This window comes from Suncus etruscus, chromosome 1 (assembly GCF_024139225.1).
Source record: "Suncus etruscus isolate mSunEtr1 chromosome 1, mSunEtr1.pri.cur, whole genome shotgun sequence".
NCBI classification, from domain to species: domain Eukaryota; kingdom Metazoa; phylum Chordata; class Mammalia; order Eulipotyphla; family Soricidae; genus Suncus; species Suncus etruscus.
Genome location: NC_064848.1, coordinates 44,342,962 through 44,363,343, shown reverse-complemented (window position 1 = coordinate 44,363,343; position 20,382 = coordinate 44,342,962). Strand labels below are relative to the sequence as shown.

The following is a 20,382-nucleotide window of genomic DNA, read 5'->3' as shown; positions in this document are numbered from 1 at the left end:
CACTAGGAACAAGCTCTCTTTACATTAACTCAGGTATAAAGACATTGGGGCTCTAATACAGACCTGGAACATCTTGCTGAGGATGCTAAAATATCTACCAGAAACTTTCAAAAAAAAAAAAAAAACTAATCTCGGGCCGGAAAGATAGCACAGCGGTAGGGCATTTGCCTTGCAAGTGGCCAACCCAGAACCAACAGTGGTTCGAATTCCAGCATCCCATATGATCCCCCATGCCTGCCAGGAGCAATTTCTGAGTAAAAAGCTAGGAATATTCCGAGTGTTGTTGGGTGTGGCCTGCTCCCTTCCCCCAAAAAAACTAATCTCAAGAGTAAGTAGTTTTCCAGTCACATCGGCCTTATTTTAAGTTTCTGTAGTTATGCTATTCATAATTGCTATAGTGAAAGCAGTGAGGGCATCTATGTCCATTGCTTCACTTGGTTAACATTTCAGGTTTGCAGAGATTCAGAAATGCCCGACTTCTGTCTGGCTCACTTTTAAAAATATATAGATAGTTCCATTATCTCTATGAAAACTTCCTTCCCCTAAAATGTGATGAACAGGTTAGCACGAAAAAATGCTGATTTATGATACACTTGGTGAGAAATCAAAATTAAGAATAACTCTAAAAGATTTCAGTTGTGCTTTTATGAACTTAACCTTTCAACATTTCACAAAAACAATTCAACTGTGTACAATTTAATACTCTTTAGAGAATTATTATATATTCCCTTAAAAGGGTCCAAATTTTCTTTTATACCATCCCTTGGAAATTAAAGTTCAATTACAAATAGCTAAAAGCCACCTTTACATTATCCTACCCGAGATGTCCTTACAATATTGCTCACTAAAAACATTTAAAGTATATCACTATTCATATGTAAATTTTGGGAAGCTGAAGAGCACTTCTATGCAGAGATAACAAAAAAAAAAAGTCCTTGTCCCTGTAATAAATGATTTCTTTTTTTTTCAATAGTTGAAAAATAAAGATTTCCTGACCCTTTCCATGTTCTACTGTTGTTGCTGCAATGATCAGACCCACATACTTCTGTTTGTGGTCCTCTCCAGGTCAGATAAAACATCACTTAATATTCCATGGGAACCTGAAAACCTCACCAATCAATAAAGTTGGGAGCCACCAAATCAGGGACCTGTGTCTTTAAAGAAAAACTGAAAGATACCCACCCCTTACCTGGATTGGGTTGAAGGTATTCAATTGTTTTAGTCATTATTTCCATCACAGCCCTGCTGGTGACATCCACTTTCTGAAATGAGAAAATATTAACTGAAATGACAAGTAGATACTTTTGAGCCTTAATTTTTGTTGAGTGTTATAAATAAACATTGGTGTTTGGACAAATCCTGCAGGGGAAGGGAAAGGGCTGGGAGAAGTTGCCTGCAGTCAGCTTTACAATCAAGGCTTGATTTGATCAAGACATAGAAAGACTATTAATGGAGGATCCTGTAATTTTCTAAGATTTTTTAATGTATACCTCAATATTTTCTGGCTTAGTGCAGTGTAATATTCGAATATGAAAATAAACCAAACATCAAAATTGAGATAAATGAATTAATAAGTAGTAGTATATATACTCATTTGAATATTATGCAACTATAAAAATAATAAAAAAATTTTCCTTGTAAAATCATTATGACATAAAAACATCTTATAAAATACTTCAATTAAAAAGATGCCAGCCTCCATTATAACCCCTGTACAGTACCATTTTGGGTATTTTTATTTCTTAACGTCTTGGATTTAAGTATATTCTACAACCATTAAAAAACTCCAAATCATGAAAATAAAATCAGAGTTCCTATACCAGTATTCTGAAAGTGCAGGCTATATTCATAATAGGAGAAAAATAGACCCTCTAACTGACTATATGAAAAGAATAATATCAAAAGTATCCTAAAGTTCTATAAAACTATGATGAAAATTATAAAAGTAATTCCGAAATTTAAGGTTTCTAAGACAATGCAATGCAAGAGGAACTGTATATGATGTTTCAAAGTAATATCTTCTAGGATTTAATTCAGATTTAAAATTTCTGCCATCAATAATAATTATAAATACCATTATAAAAAGTGTTTGTTATTTTTGGTTCTGGGTCACACTTGGTGGTGCTTGGTGTTTAAAGCTTAGTCATGATTCTATGTTCAGGGATTCCTTCTGGTGATGCTCCAAGGATCATAGGTGTTGCCAAGATTTTGAATCTAAGTAGGCTTCTTGCTAGGCAAAAGCCTTAATTCTTGTACAATATCTCCAGGCCTCCAAAAATAGTTTTCTATTTGTAAGAAATTGTTCTAAGGGCTTTACATATCTGTATACATTCAATACTTAAAAACCAATGAACTATAAACTTGTCTAGTTCTGTTCCAGCTTAAGTGTTCTTGATCATTATACCTCTAGATAATCTAAGCTCCTCATTAAGATAGGCAACATGTACATCTTCTACCAGTAAAAGAGATACCAAGTCATAGTTGGAAGGTTCTTTATCTTCCAGGATGGAACTCAGGACCTAGCACTGGCAAAGCACATGACCATTAAAACTCCAAACACCCTCTCTTCTATTTTGTTTTGCAAATCTTCAGGATGTATGCAAACTTTATGGACAAAGACTATTCTATCCAATATCCTCTGAAAGTATCTCCCATGCTGTGCTATTAAAATACACACCCTCAGTTGTCAGTCTCATAAAAGCAAGGAGACAGCATTGAGTGTATTGAATTCCAATCTACTGAGAAGTCAAAAAGAAAAATATGAATGTGGTGTTCTTTTGAGATATGGAGCCCCCTTTCCACTCCAGGAGCTGTAAATAAATAACCCAAATACCCAGGCTCTATATACAGATATTACTAGCTTGCTAAAAGCCAATGTCTCACAGGAATTACAGAGACACTAGATAAACCAAACAAGAGCACTGTTTGTACCACAGACGAAGAATAGCTATAAATTTTAATATCCACTATAATTTGATGACATTTCCTCACTATCCTAGATATATGTAACATGTTAATTACTTAACATTTTAGTTTAACACTATAGTCACCTAATCTAATATCATAACAGAATAAGAGATTACCAAACTTATTTGGCCTTCCCCCTGTGTACATAAAAATTATTTAATGTGACCTATAAATATACCTTCTTTAAAATAACAAACAGAAAGTGTCCCACAGTTGTTGCCCAATCTTCTACCATGCCCGTGGATTGTTCCAGTGCTTTTAACAACTAATATCATCTGTTTTCAAAAACATGGTTCTAGCTAATACTTTTCTATGAGAAAGTGTAAGGGTCAAGAATAAGCTTGGATAAGTTAGGTGTAATAGGTATAATTTATTAGGACTAACCATATATTTTCTGGCTTCTGTTTTGGCTTGCCTTTAGAAATTCTTAATTTGACTCCTAGTTGACATAGCTTTACTATTACAGGCTGCAATTATAAGGTAAAAAAGATTAGGTCTGAAGAGGCAGTTGGGCAGAACATCAGGTGTGCCATGTCCCCTCCCCTAGCTGACCCTTAAGATAGCCAAAAGAGCATTCCAACATAAGTTATCTCAGAAGGTCACTAGAAGGAGGGATCAAAATGGCCAAATGAGGTATAGCAGATGGTCCTTGAGGAATCGAAAGGGATGACTGCATGAGTTTCCAACTGCTGGTTACTCTTCATGTAAATACATAGAGTCCCTGAACTACCAGTTGGAAAACATGATTTAAAGCTAAGTAATAGAGAACAATAAGGGTATTGTAAGAATTAATAACTTGAGAATTAATAACCCAGAACACATAGGTGGAGCAATAGGTATAGAATAGGAGTGAGATAGAGATTAATGCTATCCAACGCTTCTGTTACTGGCCTGCTTTGAGCTATAGTATAAGAAGCCAGACTCCCTCCCCCCACCCCCCACCCCCCGTTAGCCCTTGTAACTGTGTTACCAAGGAAATAAGGCCTCCGCCCTGCCAGATCAGAACCCAATTCAAGGGCCATCTGGAGGGTATAGGCCATCTTTATAAACCATCAGGATGTGAGCTAGGATGACTGACGTCAAAAAGGGGTTTGGGATACTTAAAAAATTGCGCCTTTTTCAGCTTGGATTATTGGATGTTTTTGAATTGTAACAGTTGTGTAAACCAATGAAATGTTTGAAGTTTGAAACCTTATCATATGGATTACTATAAAGGTCCTGAGTTTCTAAGGCTCAGGGTTCCACCAGTGAACCTGATGTGCCAGGAGACAGTAGACCACAGAGTTCTGGATCAATAAACCTCACTTTGCTGATTGCATTCTCTGAAGGTTTGTGGCCTTTATTTGAGGTGCTGGGCTTTTTCGGACCCATTAATGGAGCCTTTTAACAAAAGAACAGTATATTTTACTTGATTTTCACTTTTAATTCAATATAAATAACAACAATATGTGTATTCCATGATCAAGATTTATCCCAAATAGAAAACAGCTATTATCATTCATAAGAATATCACTTCCTGGCCAGAAAGATAGTATGGAGAAAAAGCATTTGCCTTTCATGCAGAAGGATGGTGGTTCAAATACCAGCATCTCATATGGTCCCCCAAGCCTGCCAGGAGCGATTTCTGAGCATAGAGCCAAGAGTAACCCCTGAGCACTGCCGGGTGTGACCCCCCCCCCAAAAATATTACTTTCTGATTTTATTCACAACTGTTTTATTGAACTAAATGAGCATAAGTGGAAGAGGCCAGTCAAAGCATATTTTACATTTATAAACTGATAAAATGAAGGGGAAAAAAACTCCCTTAAGTCACCAATTATTATGACTGTCATGGAAAGAATAATAGTTCTAAATACTATGCATCAGAAAATATATGGTAAAAACCTAGGAAATAGCCGGAAAAGAAGTGAATTACCCAATGTCCATCATCAGACAGAGCATAGTCAATTTCTAACTTTTCTCCATCTCTTTGTTCCCTAATAACATCAACAGGTGTCTTATTTGGGAGTCTCATTATCCTTGCCATTTCAACTCTAGCAATCTTCATTTTATTTGCCACCACATTAGGGAAGAGGACCACAGGCTTGAGGCACCAAAGGTGCACTCAGGGATCAATACTATGTTGGGTATGCTCACTGGAACCTATGCCTATTTGAGAAAGGATTCACTAGAATCCTAAGAATAATAATAGTATTAAAAAGTAAGAATATAAATAACAAACTACTGTCACAAAACTCTTGGAAGGTAAATAGTGTACTTTATATAATAAGAGGGTTCTCTGAGTTTATTTCCTATTGAAACAATTATTAAAATGTAGCAATTTCTTTATCTTAGATCCTGTGGTTTACAGATTCATTAATAATATAGTTATTTGGGGCATTCAGTATTCTAACACTAATTCCACCACCAATGTAACATTCCCTCTGTGCTGGCCATCAGTTTCCAAACCATCCTTGGCAGGAAAGAATACTTTACTTAATATTTTATGCATTCCTACTGTGAAGTCAAATTTAAAATTATGGAGGTGTTGCATAGACTCGATGTCCATAAATTTAAAGATCTGCATGGCTGAGAATAAGAAAATTTCTGAGTCTTTTTTAAAAACTAGATCTAAAAACTAAATAGATCATCTTAGACTTAGCTTTAAACTATCTCCCCATAGTTTCTATTTAATAATTGTAGCCACTTGGAATTGGCTGAAAGAATCCAACTCTAAATAAAGATAATAATAAAGAAATGCCTTTTCTCCACTCTACAAATAATCCATTCTTTTCCATTCTAAAATAGAATGGCATTTTCCCCACGTTTATTTCTAATACAAAATCCTGTTTTTCTTAAATCCTGAGGCTACCACTTAAGAGCATTTCCATTCTAATTTTGGTGACCTATAGAAAGCTATACTTCCAATCTCAGGATTCCTTTCTGTTTCCATAAATATCATTTCCCAGAATACGTTCCACACTCCAAAAAGAGGCATTAGACCAGGGGTCCTCAAACTTTTTAAACAGGGGGCCAGCCAGTTCACTGTCCCTCAGACCATTGGAGGGTCTGACTATAGTAAAAACAAAACTTATGAACAAATTCTTATGCACACTGCATATATCTTATTTTGCAATGAAGAAACAAAACAGATACAAATACAATATGTGGCCCGCGGGCCATAGTTTGAGGACTACTAGACCCTTGAAGTGCATTCCTACACTGCTTCTATATCTAGATAGATAGATGATAGATAGATAGATAGATAGATAGATAGATAGATAGATAGATAGATAGATAGATAGATAAAGGATAGTAGAAAATTTAGAGTTGAGGCCAAGCATCCTCTCTCTGGGAAAACTTCCACTAATATACATACCCATCATTAGGTTTTTCCAAAGGAATCTTCCACAAAACACTAAATACTGTGTTCTGTACTGATTAATGTTTGTATTTGTTCAATGCAAACTAGAAATCCCTGAGTATGCTGTGTGAAATGAGTCAGAGGGAGAGGAAAGACAGAACAATCTCACTCATTTGTTGGATATAAGAAAAATAAAAAATAGTATGGTAATACTATCCAGAGATGAGGTTCAGAAAAAGAGGTAGAACAAAATGACTCATGTTCTATGTTCTGTAAAAATGGCAGGAGGCCCTATCTAGAAGCTATAAATAAAATTAAAAGAAAAAAATGGGGCAAAGGCAGTTTATTTTTTTTGCATAGGCGCAGTAAACATTGGAGAAATTAGAAAGGCAATTTCCTTGGCCTAAGAGATAAAGGGTGTCTCTAACCATGAAGTATACTGTCATAAGATTGACTGAAGACTCTGGGCATGTTAGTTGTTGAACCCCAAGGTCTTTATCCAGGAAAACTTCTGCTCAGTCATGGTTATCAAAGTCAGTCTTCTGTAATTAGAGATCAGGAGGATCAGTCCATGGCAGGTCACTAACTGAATGCAGTTAGGGCAGTGAATGTTCCATTGTGACAAAGATAGTTGGAACTGATTATTCTGTATAAAAACTGGATGCTGAAAGTAATATGCATGGTACTCCTTCAATAATAAGAGTGCATGCAAAAGTGTCCAAAAAAGGAGGGGGAGATACAGGGGTAGGAGTAAAATGCCTACACAGAGGCAGGAGGGCAACAGTGGATGGGAGAAAAACTGTTAGTAGCAGGAAATCAACACTGGTGATGGTAGTATACATTCTAAGATTGATACTAAGCATTTCTGCCCTCAGAGGAATTCCATTATTATATTTTAAAAATATGATTGCTTTATTTAAGCACTGTTTACAAAATTGTTCATGCTTAGTATCAAAGGGAGTTCAATTTCACTCTTGAAAAAAAAATCTATAGCTTTCCAAAAAACAAGTTCACAAATTTGTACCATGGTTAAAAAAAAAAAAAAAAAAAAGGATTGTAAGGAACAGATACCACTATAAGCAAAAGATACCATTTAAAAATAATACAAAACAATTGCATGCATTGTATTTCTGAAGAAATAGGTCCCCACCCAATCTTCTGTGGTAGGGAAGAAGTAGGGGGTCAGAAACAGAGATGGTGATTTTACTGCATCTCAGCAGGAGAAAGTTGAGTAAGTTGATTAGAGAAAACACTTCTAGGAATACACACTTTTCCCTTCCAGTATTTCTGCTTCGAGAAAACCCCTAATTTATTTAATTTTGTTGTTTAATTGCACTTTAGAGAAAACAGCTGAACTGAAGTTTCTCTTAATCCAAATGCTTAATCACTACAAAACTGATTGTGGACAGGTGAGTCTTTCTCGGGCATGAGAACAATAAACTAAAATGTTTTGTGAATAAGTATATTAAGAAAAAATTCTACAAAAATAATTTACAGGGCCGGAGAGATAGCGTGGAGGTAAAGTGTTTGCCTTTCATGCAGGAGGTCATCGGTTCGAATCCCGGCATCCCATATGGTCCCCCGTGCCTGCCAGGAGCAATTTCTGAGCCTGGAGCCAGGAATAACCCCTGAGCACTGCCTGGTGTGACCCAAAAAAAAAAAAAAACCAAAAAAAAAAAAAAAATTTACATTTCAATGACCATGGGAATATATATCATCAGTACGATTTTAGCATATATAAAGAATACAACTTTTGCCATTAAACCTCATATAAAACAAACAATTGTGTGGAAAGAAATTAAATAAGCAATTTTCATGCTGCACTGAAATATCATTTACTTATAAATCAGAAGTAGCAGAAATTAACTGTAGTTCAGAAATACCAAGAATTTGAAATAAAAGCCTCATTAACTACTTTTCTAGAAAACAAAAACAACCTTTCTTCCAGACTCAGAGTAGATAGTCATTGCCTGAAGTAAAATATTTGCAAGATATTTTATTTCAATTAGCTTGTAAGATTGCTCTGTATTCAAAGGCTTAATTGGTTGCTTGTTGATAATTTGTTTTTCCAAGTTTCCTGTTCATTTTAAATTTACTTAAGAAATAAAAAAAATAGTTTGTTGAGCTAAGGCAGTGAGCTATTTAACTTGCTACCTTTAGCTCTGGCAGAAGATGAAAGCTGGATTTCAATTCTGATTCCTTAGTTCTAAATTTCTAAAATTCTGGCTAATCCATAATTTTATAAGTGGCACTGTCCTAGTGGCATATACTAAATTCCTTCCAAGAATGGACTGGGAAAAAAATAGGCAAATGAACAGACTCAGAGGCTCTCCTTAAAGAGTACAATTTTACAGGGTTTGGATGAATCAGAGCCAAGTTATTTTGGAAAATAGGGAGACTCAGATGCTGTAGATGAGAAAAGATATAATGCTATTTCTAGAAGTAGGAACAGTAATGTTTACGGCTTTGGTTGTAAGTCAGGTGGTAATTGGTATCATCAAGAGAGAATAAATAGACAACGACATAGACTTGAGTATAGTGGGCAAGTGGCTTAGGCATTAGGTATAAGAGGCTGACATCCCAGACTTGGGTTAGGACCAGGATTCATTTAAAAACTCTTCACTAGGTGGCACCTATCCTCTCAGTCAGGTTAATCTCAAAACTTAGCCTGAAGAAATAGATAACTAAATAACACATAGCTCATTTTTACAACTATCTCTTAACTTCCTATTCTTTTTAACCACACTTAGCCCTGCTCAGTGCTAGCTCTTAACTGTATTCAAGAATCATCCTGGGCAGTACTCAGGAGATTAAATGAGTAGGTGCTGGAGATTGAATGCAGATCAACAGCATTGTAAGGCATACTACTATCTTTCAGGCCACTGTGAGCTCTGTCTTTGGAAATTTTATATTTTTAGGTCCAGAACCCAAATGGTTCTGTCTTTTTTGTTTGCTGTTTCCTTTACCCTAAATATAATAGGCTATGCTAACTTATGATCCTCCACATCTTAAGCACTATAATTTTTTTGATCAAACATGGCTTTATCTTTTCTGTTTCTATATAAAGCTTTGTACTTCTAGTTCATTATTCTAAAACAATTATTTATACATCTGCAAAACCAATCTTCACAATAAACCTAAATACCATTTGCTGTGAACAGTTCACAGTGAAAAAAAATGGCATACATCATAAGAGAAAACGAAGTAGGGTATATTTCATTCAGTATGCTTTCACTTTGGGGTGGGGGATTGTCATTTTTTTATTTGGGTCACACACAGCAGAGCTCAGGCTTTCCCCTGATTCTGCACTCAAGGATCACTCCTGGCATGGCTCAGGCCACAACAAGTACTCTATCCCTGTCCCACTGTTACATGTTAAGAATCTATCTTTTCATAAAATTTAACAAATGACTTACAGTTTTAAATACATATTAAAATAAGTAAGTATAGTATTGTCATTTTATTGATTTTAAGAAATAAACACTCAGGAGCAATGAACTCACTTGTGCAGTAGTAGAAGTGAAATTTGAGTAAAGTTTGCCCAGGCTACACAGCCATGGATTCACCATGAGACTGATTATGACAGTCTTACATGGAAGGTGTGCAAACACTAGACAGTGACTAGAAACGCTTGGGAGATTATTCCTCACCTTCATTCTTTCTCTCTCCTCACCATATTCAAACACCAGCTTCAAATTATCCAAATTTGGAAAAGGAATGACAAAATTATTTTTAATATTAAGAAAAGTACATATTGATTTTTTTGGTTTTGTTTTCAGACAAAACCCAGCAGAATTCAGGGTTTATTCCTGGCTCTGCACTCAAGAGATCATTCCTGGTGAAGTCAAGGGGACCATATGGAAGCTGAGACCAGCCAATTGCAAAGACAAAAAACACATCCTTCCCCACTGTACACTCTCCATCCCCTTAATAAAAAATTTTTTTTATTTGTAGCTCACACCCAGTGGTGCTCAGAAGTTACTTCTTGATGCAGAATCAGGAGTCATTCTTGCAATGTTCAAGGGTCTAAATGGGATGGCAGGGATTAAACCTAGGTCAACTGCATGCAAGACTAACATCCTACCCACTGTACTATTGCTCTGGCCCTTTAATACATTTTTACTTTCCTCACGGATATGTTCATAAGTTAGTAAAAGAAATACTCAATAGTTTCTCCTTTAAAAACACACTAAGAGGAAAGTACTTTTAAGATAAACAAGATATATTTTAATCCACCAGTATAAAGAAGGACCCCTTTTCTTCCCCCCCCTTCTCTTAATATTCTGGACAATCAGATAAAAGCAATACTAAAAAGTGATGACTTACCCTTTCCATCTCCTTGAAATCATCGTCTAACTTGGTTCCTTCAGCTCCTCCAACTTTCTCACTCACTTTCTATAGAAAAAAAAGGGAGAAAGGGTAACTATCATCAATATTTTTTTCAAAAATGTGTTTTAAGTTTGAAGCATGTCACAAATATTTAGTGTAATCTTAAAGACATTAACTGATGTAGGCGAACAGTTTCATTTGTGTAGGTGGAAAATGGTCAGAGTTTAAACAACTAGCCAAAAGCCATGCAACAGTAAGCAGTAAAGCAAGAATTCAAATTTATTTTATGGTTTCGCCTAAGTGTTCTTTCTATTTATTCTACAAATCATGTAATTACTGAGTAAGTAACATTTTCCACTTGAAATTTCTGAGGAATAACATCATCATACAATAATCATCCACCACAGATAACAGATTTCTTAATACTGCCATAGTAGAAAATGTCTATTTATTCAACCTCTTCCTTAATAGACTATTGACAGCTTAGTGTACTCATATATCAAAGTGGTAAGAAGAAAATAAGCTTAGCTAGGATTCATGTAAGATAACTTAAAAAGTATGTTCTTATAAAGCTGTCTCTAGCTATCTAGGTCCTTATATAATAGTAGTACTCCATGAGCATAATGGGTACTTAGGAGATAGTGAATTTATTAGTGTTTTTATTATGTTCCATAATTATAGAGACAGACAGATATGGAATACAACTTATTTTAGGTTAAGGCTGCATGTAATTTCGTAGTGTATTTCTTGCTAATCAATGTGCACTTACATACATGCTACACTAATGTACAAATAAAATAGTAAATTTTTTCACATGCACAACTCATTGAAACATACCCATTTGTGTTGAAATATGAAAATACAAATAAGGTTTAATGAGTATTTATTAAGAGTTTACAAAAACTCATTGCGTAGATTTTTCTCTTAAGATATTCCAATTGATATAATGAATCATGATTTTTCACTCATGTTGGACATGAAAACGATAAATGTTGTATAGATTAAGCATCTATAACCATCTTCTTATAAGTATAGTCCTTTGCCTAGAAAAAGGAGCCATGACCTTAATACAATTTTTAGACTGAATCCAAGGTTTCTTTGCCATAGCTGTCAAGAGCTGTCCATGGTGCTGGCCTTCCCTGCCTAAAGTTCCTCTAGCTTTACAAGGTGAAAAAAGATTCTTGCTTTAATTCTAATCATTTTGCTATTAAATATAACCTATCACTTAACCTGAGGCAACTTCAGATATCCAGGCTTTGTCTGACACCACTACCAAGTTATTTTAAAAAAACATATATAGAAAGAGAACTAGTCCAGCTTAATTAACTAGGTCAGCATAATTGTCTGTGTTTAAAAACACTTTTAGATTATAATTTATTTATTTTTGGGTTTTAGCCACACCTGATGACGCTCAGGGATTACTCCTAGCTCTGCCCTCAGAAATCACTCCTGACTTGGGAGACCATATGGGACGCAGGGGGATCGAACCATGATCTATCCTAGGTCAGCCGCGTGCAAGGCAAACACCGTATTGCTGCACCACTGCTCTGGTCCCTAGAATTTTTTTAATAAGTTCTCTTTATAAGCACAGTGGTTACAAAACTGTTCATGATTTAGTTTTCCATACAACGTTCACTACCTTTCACCATTCTATGTTTCCCATCACCAAAGTTCCCAATTTCTCTCCCATCCTCCCACTGCCTACTTCTGGCAGCTTTTTGCCAGTTTTCTTTGTTCTCTCTCTCCTTTTTATATTAATTATATTATATTAATTACTTTAAACACCTTGATTCCAATTTTTTGACTACTATCGTTTGCATTATTCTTAATAAATGGGTACCATGCATATCACTTTATCTCCTTTCAGCACCCAGTTCTTATCCAACTGAGCAGTTCCAACTATCATTGTTATAGTGGACCCTTCTCTACCCTAAATGCACTCACCACTCTTTGTGGCAAAATGCCTATCAGAGACTGATCCTCCTGCCCCTTTATCTCTTGTCTCAGAATATTAATACCATACTATCTTTTATTTTTCTTATATTCCACAAATGAGTAAAATTATTCTATATATCCCTCTTCCTCTGACTCATTTCAATTAGCATAAAAATCTAATAATAACGATAATAATGTCTATCCATGTCTAAGCAAATTTTATTACTTCATTTTTCCTAATAGCCACATAGTATTCCATCATGTAAATGTACCTTTTTTTTGGCCACTCATATGTTCTAAGGCACTAGGGTTGTTTTCAGATTCTGGCTTTTGTAAATAGTACTGCAATGATGCTTTTAAAAACATTTTTACCGAACTAAAACTGAGGGTAAAGTGGACCTAGAATTCAGTTTAGAACATCTCCACAAGGTTTTTAAGAGCCAATAATATGACCTGAACTGCTGTATTAAGTTTAAGAATAAAGGGAAAAATAAAGAGCTTTAAAGATCGTTGATAACAAGATGTCCCTATGAACAAAGAAATTTTAGCATTACTCATGCTGTTTTTCTCCCAGTTATCCATCCACAGTGATGAAAGTTTCAGTTCATATGACACATGTTCTTGAAATATCTATTTTTGAGTTAAATTTGAGCTGGAAAATTGATCTCCTTAACTTCTAAAATAATTAATCTAAATATATAACTTCAAATCAATCATCTTTTCATTCTAGCTTTCTCCAATGGTCAGGGACCTTATTATATCACAAAGTATCAATCTTATAAAAAGAACTATTAAATAAATCAGTGATATTTTCCCAATAAAATTATATGAATTAATAAAGTTTATATAGTTTAATATTAGAAAGTCTTGTAGATCTTGGGCTCAGTTCATAGTTTGACTATATATTTAGAGAAAAAGTTGCCCTCACTACATCATAAAAGAAATCAATGGTCAATTTAGTATTTCCTATCCTCTATTTTTTTGTTTGTTTTTTTGACCACACCTGGTGATGCTCAGGGGTAACTCCTGGCTCTGCACTCAGAAATCACTTCTGGCTTGGGGAACCATATGGGATGTCGAGGGATCAAACCACAGTCCGTCCTAGGCTAGCACGCACAAGCCAGACATCTTATCACTTGCGCCACCACTCCAGCCTCTCTATCCTGTATTTCTAAGCTGTGAGATTTTTAATATTTCCCACCACACATAAATTTATTCATCAAATTTAAGACTATCATCTAAACAGCAAGATTACTGTCTCAAATAGGTTGCTAAATGGAATAATCGGACCACTTATGAACTAGATTTAATCCTGATATCTCACAATCAGTCCAATTTATCTGTTAACTAGCATTTAATATTTAGTTTGGGGACTGGAGTGATTGCACAGCTATAAAGCATTTGCCTTGCATGTGGCTGACCTGGGACAGAACTGGTTTCAATCCTGGTATCCCATGCGGTCCCTCAAGACTGCCAGGAGTGACTTCTGAGTGCAGAGCCAGGAGTAACCCCTGAGTGCTGCTGGGTGTGGCCCAAAAAACAAAAATAAATAAATATATAAATATTTAATTTGAAATTTTCCCTCTTCGTTCTCATAGAAAGAAATTAAGAAAAAATTTCTCTTATTAGTTTGATATACTCAGAGAGGAACAATTCACCAAACATTAATCAACGATAGGTAATATAAATAGTGGTATTACTCTGATTGGCTGGCCAATAGAAAAAAATATTTAATCTAATTATAATAGAATAAAGAATATTCATGTTATCTACATTGCTTTCAGTTTTTAAGTTACATAGAATTTAACTACTATATCAAGACATTGAATTAAATAAATAGGGACCAAATAATGATTGATTCATTTCTTAGAAATGCTAAAATCTCTATCCTTATACAATAGTTAATATGAGAAATAGAGGATTCCCGAGTCTATAGGTCCAATAATAATTATTTTAAACAACACAATTTAAGAATAGTTTACTCTATTATTTTCCATTAAATATTTCCTAAAGCCGAATTTTCATTGTATTATCTTTCTGATGCTTTTTAACATATTTTAATTAACTTCCTTGCCATTTCTAAAACCTATCACCTATTTTAACAAATATCAGCAGAAGTTGCTTGAATCAAAGCATGAAAATGTGCCAGTATGCTCCATGTACCATATAAAAACAACTGTCTATTCAAAATTCTTCTATTGAACCCACATAGCACAACTCTGAAAACATGCATCTAATTTTACTTGCTGTTTTTATTTGATATTTTTGTTATTACACTATATATTGTCTATATCAGAATTGAATCAGAAATTCCAAGTTTCTTTCTTAGACTTAATTGTCTTCCTTTCAGCTGACACACAGGATTCTTTTACAATTTAAATTTAATTTACCAATATTGGTTTTGGTGCTACACTCAGGTGTTTCTCAGAGCTCACTTCTGGCAAGCTGTGGTAACAATATGAGGTACCACAGATTGAATCCTGGTCAACCACAAGAAAAGCAAGTGTCTTACTTGCTTCACTATCTCTCCAACCCTCAGTAGAGAGTTCTGGAGCTGAACTATAATGCACTTTTAATAAATAGTATTAATATGAACGATATGAATATTATTAAGGAGGTAAAATTGAGACAAAATTAAGGCTGATGACCTGAATAGTAATCACTTGAAAACTAATTATGGACAACTATAGAATTGTTTTAAAAGAAATATTTAAATAGATATGTGTATATATATAGTCAATTCATTTATCTTTTTGGTTTACAATATTATTAATGATTTATCATGGTTCTAATTCCAGCACCTCACACATCACTTTCACCTCCAACTGAACTGAGTCAAAATGTGCTATTTTCCCTTATATCATAGACAGTTTACATGAAAGACCACTGTTATCAGCCCAAAGTATCACTCTACTGCTTTGGAATACTGAGTCATCCTCCTCCACATAATTGGTCACCTCTAAGCAAAAGACATTCCATTTTCTAACTGCAGTTCTGTTTTTTCCCTGAATTATGTTTCATTTACTCGGCTCTCAAAGATCCAACTGTTATATCTCCAAATCTTTTAGAAAGGTCTAAAAATCACATCCTAAGTGAAATTCAATAGACTTAACAGCAAATGATTAATTTATATCTTACACACCTGCAGTTATTTACTGCCTTGCAGCACTGCTTTTTGTTGTTTCATCACTAACCAGTATCATCTAAATCCCCTCTTTTTTTTTTAACTATACATAAAGTATCATTCCTTCTGCCTTGAGGCTGCACCTATTTCCCATATCCATTTTTTAAAATTTTACCAAAAATCTATGATGCTGATTCAGATTTCATCTTTCCTACAGATCCCTGGAAGTTATTATATTCCCTATATATTCTTTTTGTTTGTTTGTTTGTTTTGGGGTTTGGGTTTCCAGATCCCTGAAAGTTATTATATTCTCTATATATTCTTTTTGTTTGGTTGGTTGGTTTTGGTTTTGGTTTCTGGTCACCCAGTGACGCTCAGGGGTTACTCCTGGCTTTGCACTCAGAAATCGCTCCTGGCTTGAGGGACCTTATGGGACTCCAGAGATTGAACCGAGCTCCGTCCTGGATCAGCCATGTGAAAGGCAAACACCCTACCACTACACCACTGCTCCAGCTCCTTGATTCCCTTTATATTCTTAAGGAAATACATCACACCTAGAACCCTGAACTACTACTCCCTGAGGAATACAAAAACCATAGAGGGTCTTTGACCATCTGAGTGGTAAGATGGTAAAAGCAACAGCCATACAGCATGTTTAGTTTGTAAACATAAGGTAACTCCATTACCTAATGCAGTGCTTGCAGTACAATTTTCTATTGAAAAATATTCAAATAATTTGGCTGAATAAATAGTTAAGACCAAAAACTACACATTTACGATACTAAAAAGAACCTTAATTATGAGTGAATACTGGTTCTGTATCTCTTAAAAGTTTAGTCTCCCTTGTAAAGTTGTTTTACTTTGTTAACAACAGTAAAATTGAAGAAAATGCAGTAAAGTTAATTAATATGCTTTATTTATAGAAAAGTGATAGAAAAAACTAATTTTATGGGCCAAAATGATAGTACACCAGGTAAATTGCTTATCTTACACACAGTCAACCATGGTTTAATCTCTGTCTTCCCATATGGTCCTCCAAGTCTACTGGGAGTGATCCATGAGTGCAGAGCCAAGAGTAAGCTCTGAGCAGCACAATGTGACATGATCCCCCCCAAAAATTCTCATTTTACCCATTCTAATTTTTATATCATAATTGTTTTAGTGTGCTTATGATTAGTATTAATAATCGACATTCTCCTATTAATTTTTATATATGCAACTTAGTCTATATTATAGATTTATGTGGGTATATAAATACGTATATTGCACAAACACATTTTTTGTGACCCACATTTTATATGTCTTATAATAAAAATACCTCTCCCATAGTGTTTTTTATATTCCTCTACTGGCAATGCTTAGGAATTACTTCTTACTCTGAAATTGGAAATCCCTCCTGGAGGTGCTCGGGGGACCATATGTGATGCCAGGGATCAAATCCAAGTTGGCTGTATGCAAGGTAAATGCCTTAAGTCTTTACTGTCTCTCTGGTTCCAAATAACTTCGTAAAAAATTGTAAAAAATAATGTCTTTAACTATTACATGATTACTTGCATTAAAATAGAAGTATTTTAGTTTACATCTCCTTATTTAAAAATAGAAGAGTTTACAAAGTACAGAAAGTAAACTCATACATTATCTTGTCAATATGCACTATGAAACAACCCATAAGATATTTACACATATTGGGGCTGAAGAGATAGCATGGAGGTAGGGTGTTTGTCTTGCATGTAGAAGGACGGTGGTTCAAATCCCGGCATCCCATTTGGTCCCTTGAGCCTGCCAGAAGCAATTTCTGAGCGTAGAGCCAGGAGTAACCCCTAAGCGCTGCCAGGTGCAACTTCCCCCACAAAAAAAAATATTTATGTATATAATGAATTCTCAGTGAAAGTTAATTAAATCAACAAGGCCCACTTAATGTGATTTTTAATGGACTGAGTCAAGATAAATGAATTACAATGCTAAAAGTGGCACTAGATATTTCTATGAAATAAAAAAAATGCATATAACCTTTTAATCCTTCTGTTATCTAAGAAATAAATAATATCTAATATCAACTTTATAACTAAATCATACATGGAAGAATAATTTACAAAACATCAAAGATAATTTAAAAAGTAAAATTTTAGCTTAACTTCCTTTACTCATTAAAAAATAGAAATTTGGTGCTGGAGAGATAGCATGGAGGTAAGGTGTTTGCCTTTTATGCAGAAGAACAGTGGTTCAAATCCCGGCATCCCATATGGTTCCCTGTACCTGCCAGGGATAATTTCTGAGCATGGAGCCAGATGTAACCCCTGAGCACTGCTGGGTGTGACCCCAAAACCAAAAAAATAAAAATAGAAATCTGGGTTTGCTAAAAAAAAATATGGGAAAAAATCTAACTTAATTTTAGGAAAAGACATTGATAACATACAAGTTCTTTAGAATGATGATATTCTACCTATAACCCTGGGGCACTGTCCTATTATCACAGTATTTGATGAGAGACATCACCTAATATTAAAAAGAGTCCATAATCTCACTTTTCATCCAACTTCTTAATCCTAATTTATTAACAAGACACTAAAATAAAAATGATAAGTTATAATACTTGGTAGAATAACAAATATTCAAAATAGCTTAGAATTCTCAAAGTTACAGCAGCATTTTCTTTTTTTGTATTTGGTTAAATACAAGTAGAAGGTTTTCCAGATGGTGGCATTCCCATGTATAAAAATCAGGGTAGATTTACTTTATGAAAAAGAAGTTTCACACAGTTTTTTCTTCAGCTGTCATTAAATTGAAATGCTTAAATGCCACAGTACTGTAAAAATGAGAATCAAAGTTAAAATTTTATTTTTTTTATTCTCAAACATCAGATGTTCCTAACATGAAGGAATTATTTTTGTTTATCTAAAATGAAGTGATTCTAATACTATACAGTAAAATTTATATAATGAAATAAAATTGGATAGTTTCTCTTATATAAAAGCCAGTATTTTCTCTTTCTCAAGAATTCAATAGGATGATTATTTTCTTTGAATACCAGGAAATAAAAATAACTTTTCAAATAAAATAATTTTCTAAAATAGCTCACTGAGGTTAAAATTAATGCTTCCTATGCACTATTTGCCCAACCTAAAAATTTCCCAGGTGACAATACATCTAAATATATACACACATATATATATCACATATATATGTGTGTATATATATATGTGTATGTACATATATACATGTCTCAAATGGAGTTGATAAAAGTAAGTTAGGCAATTTCAGTTCCTCCCTGGAAAGATAGTTCATACTATATACGCTCGTACTATCATATACTTTGTTATTGCAGAGCTTCAAAACTTACAAGGTCTAGTGCCCTTTCTGAGAAAAAAATAAATCACTCAGCATTGCCCTGGAAATTGACCTTCTTTAAGTGAAGAAAGAGGAAACAATCTACAACTGCACCTAAAAGTACTTCGCCTTGCTGTATACTATTTCCCAGAGAGTAGACTCTTCTATTTTGAGAAACAGTGATTTATAGTTTCTTTTCTAAGTGATCTTGTTCTATTTTCTTAAAAAAATTAATTATGTAATATGTGAAAAAATAAAATCACTAAACCCTTGTCTATATTTTTTATCCATCAAATAACATTTTCCTCTTTAGTAAGTAGAGAAAATATGAGGGGGCAACAGTTTCATAAAATTTCTATCCCAGGAAAAAGAACAATTTTATACATTGTCACAGACTATTTCAAAAGTCATTGAAATTGAGGAAAAGAATAAAAGAAGTTATTTTCTAAATGCTAAAAATAGACACTATAGATTTAGAATTAAGCCATCTACCATAGAAAAATATTATCTTACGAATGGAGGGGCAGGAGGAAAAATGGGGTAATTGGTAGCAGAAATTAGTGAAGGGCTGGGTGCTGAAGTCATGTATAATTGAAATTTAACCATCAATTACTTTTAAACTCTATATCTCACAGTCATTTAAAAAAAGAACTTGGCTCTTTCCTTCCTGGGAGCCGGGAGTCTAGCAGCATGGGGTTCGGCAGGCCTCCGCCATGCCAGAGGCCTTCTTAACCAGGCCTACGGGGGGTACGGGACTTGGGTAACCCCAGCACCCCTCTACCACCTTGCTCCAGATCTCCAGGGCTTCCCTGGGCAAGCCAGCGAGTTGGGTCCCTTGGCGGAGCTTGAAGGTACCCTAGGCTTTCCCCCATTCGGCTCCTTAGGGAGGGTCTGGGTGGGGCTCTGAACTTCCGCCCTCCCAGCTTCTTGACGCAGTCTCTGGTAATCTCTTTCCTGTCTATATTTTCAATGTATGTATTTCAATGTATGTATCATCAGATACATTAATAGTACTCACTATAATTGAATTATGTTTTATTATGCAGAATGTCCATTTTGTACTATGCCCTTTCGCACACCCCTACAAAAGATCATTTTTCTCTTTAACTCTCTTAACCCCTATCATCATTACTCCTCATTTACCCTTTTTAATTTAAGTACTGTAGAGTCCTCAGTCACAGACCAAAGTGGTGCCCTGGAGTTAACACCCACCCAACTATTCCAAAAGGCATAGAAAGGACTCGTATGTCTTTTCAACATTTTATGTGTGTTTTTTTGACAGCTATAACTTTTGCTGAATATTCTCTTATACAGTGCTGATTCTCCCCCTTTTTTTTTTATCTTCTCTTTGTGAACT

The 20,382-nt window shown here is 34.7% G+C and overlaps 1 protein-coding gene across 1 annotated transcript in view; it reads right to left on the bottom strand.

Moving 5' to 3' along the window:
* The window catches only part of SH3GL2 (SH3 domain containing GRB2 like 2, endophilin A1), a 176,531-nt gene that overhangs the window by 46,457 nt on the left and 109,692 nt on the right, over positions 1–20,382 (bottom strand). The window contains exons 2-3 of the mRNA XM_049769383.1: positions 10,637–10,705; positions 1,190–1,262 (exon numbers count right to left, since the gene is read on the bottom strand). Coding sequence (XP_049625340.1) covers positions 1,190–1,262; positions 10,637–10,705 — 142 coding nt within the window. The remainder of the gene's footprint in view (positions 1–1,189; positions 1,263–10,636; positions 10,706–20,382) is intronic.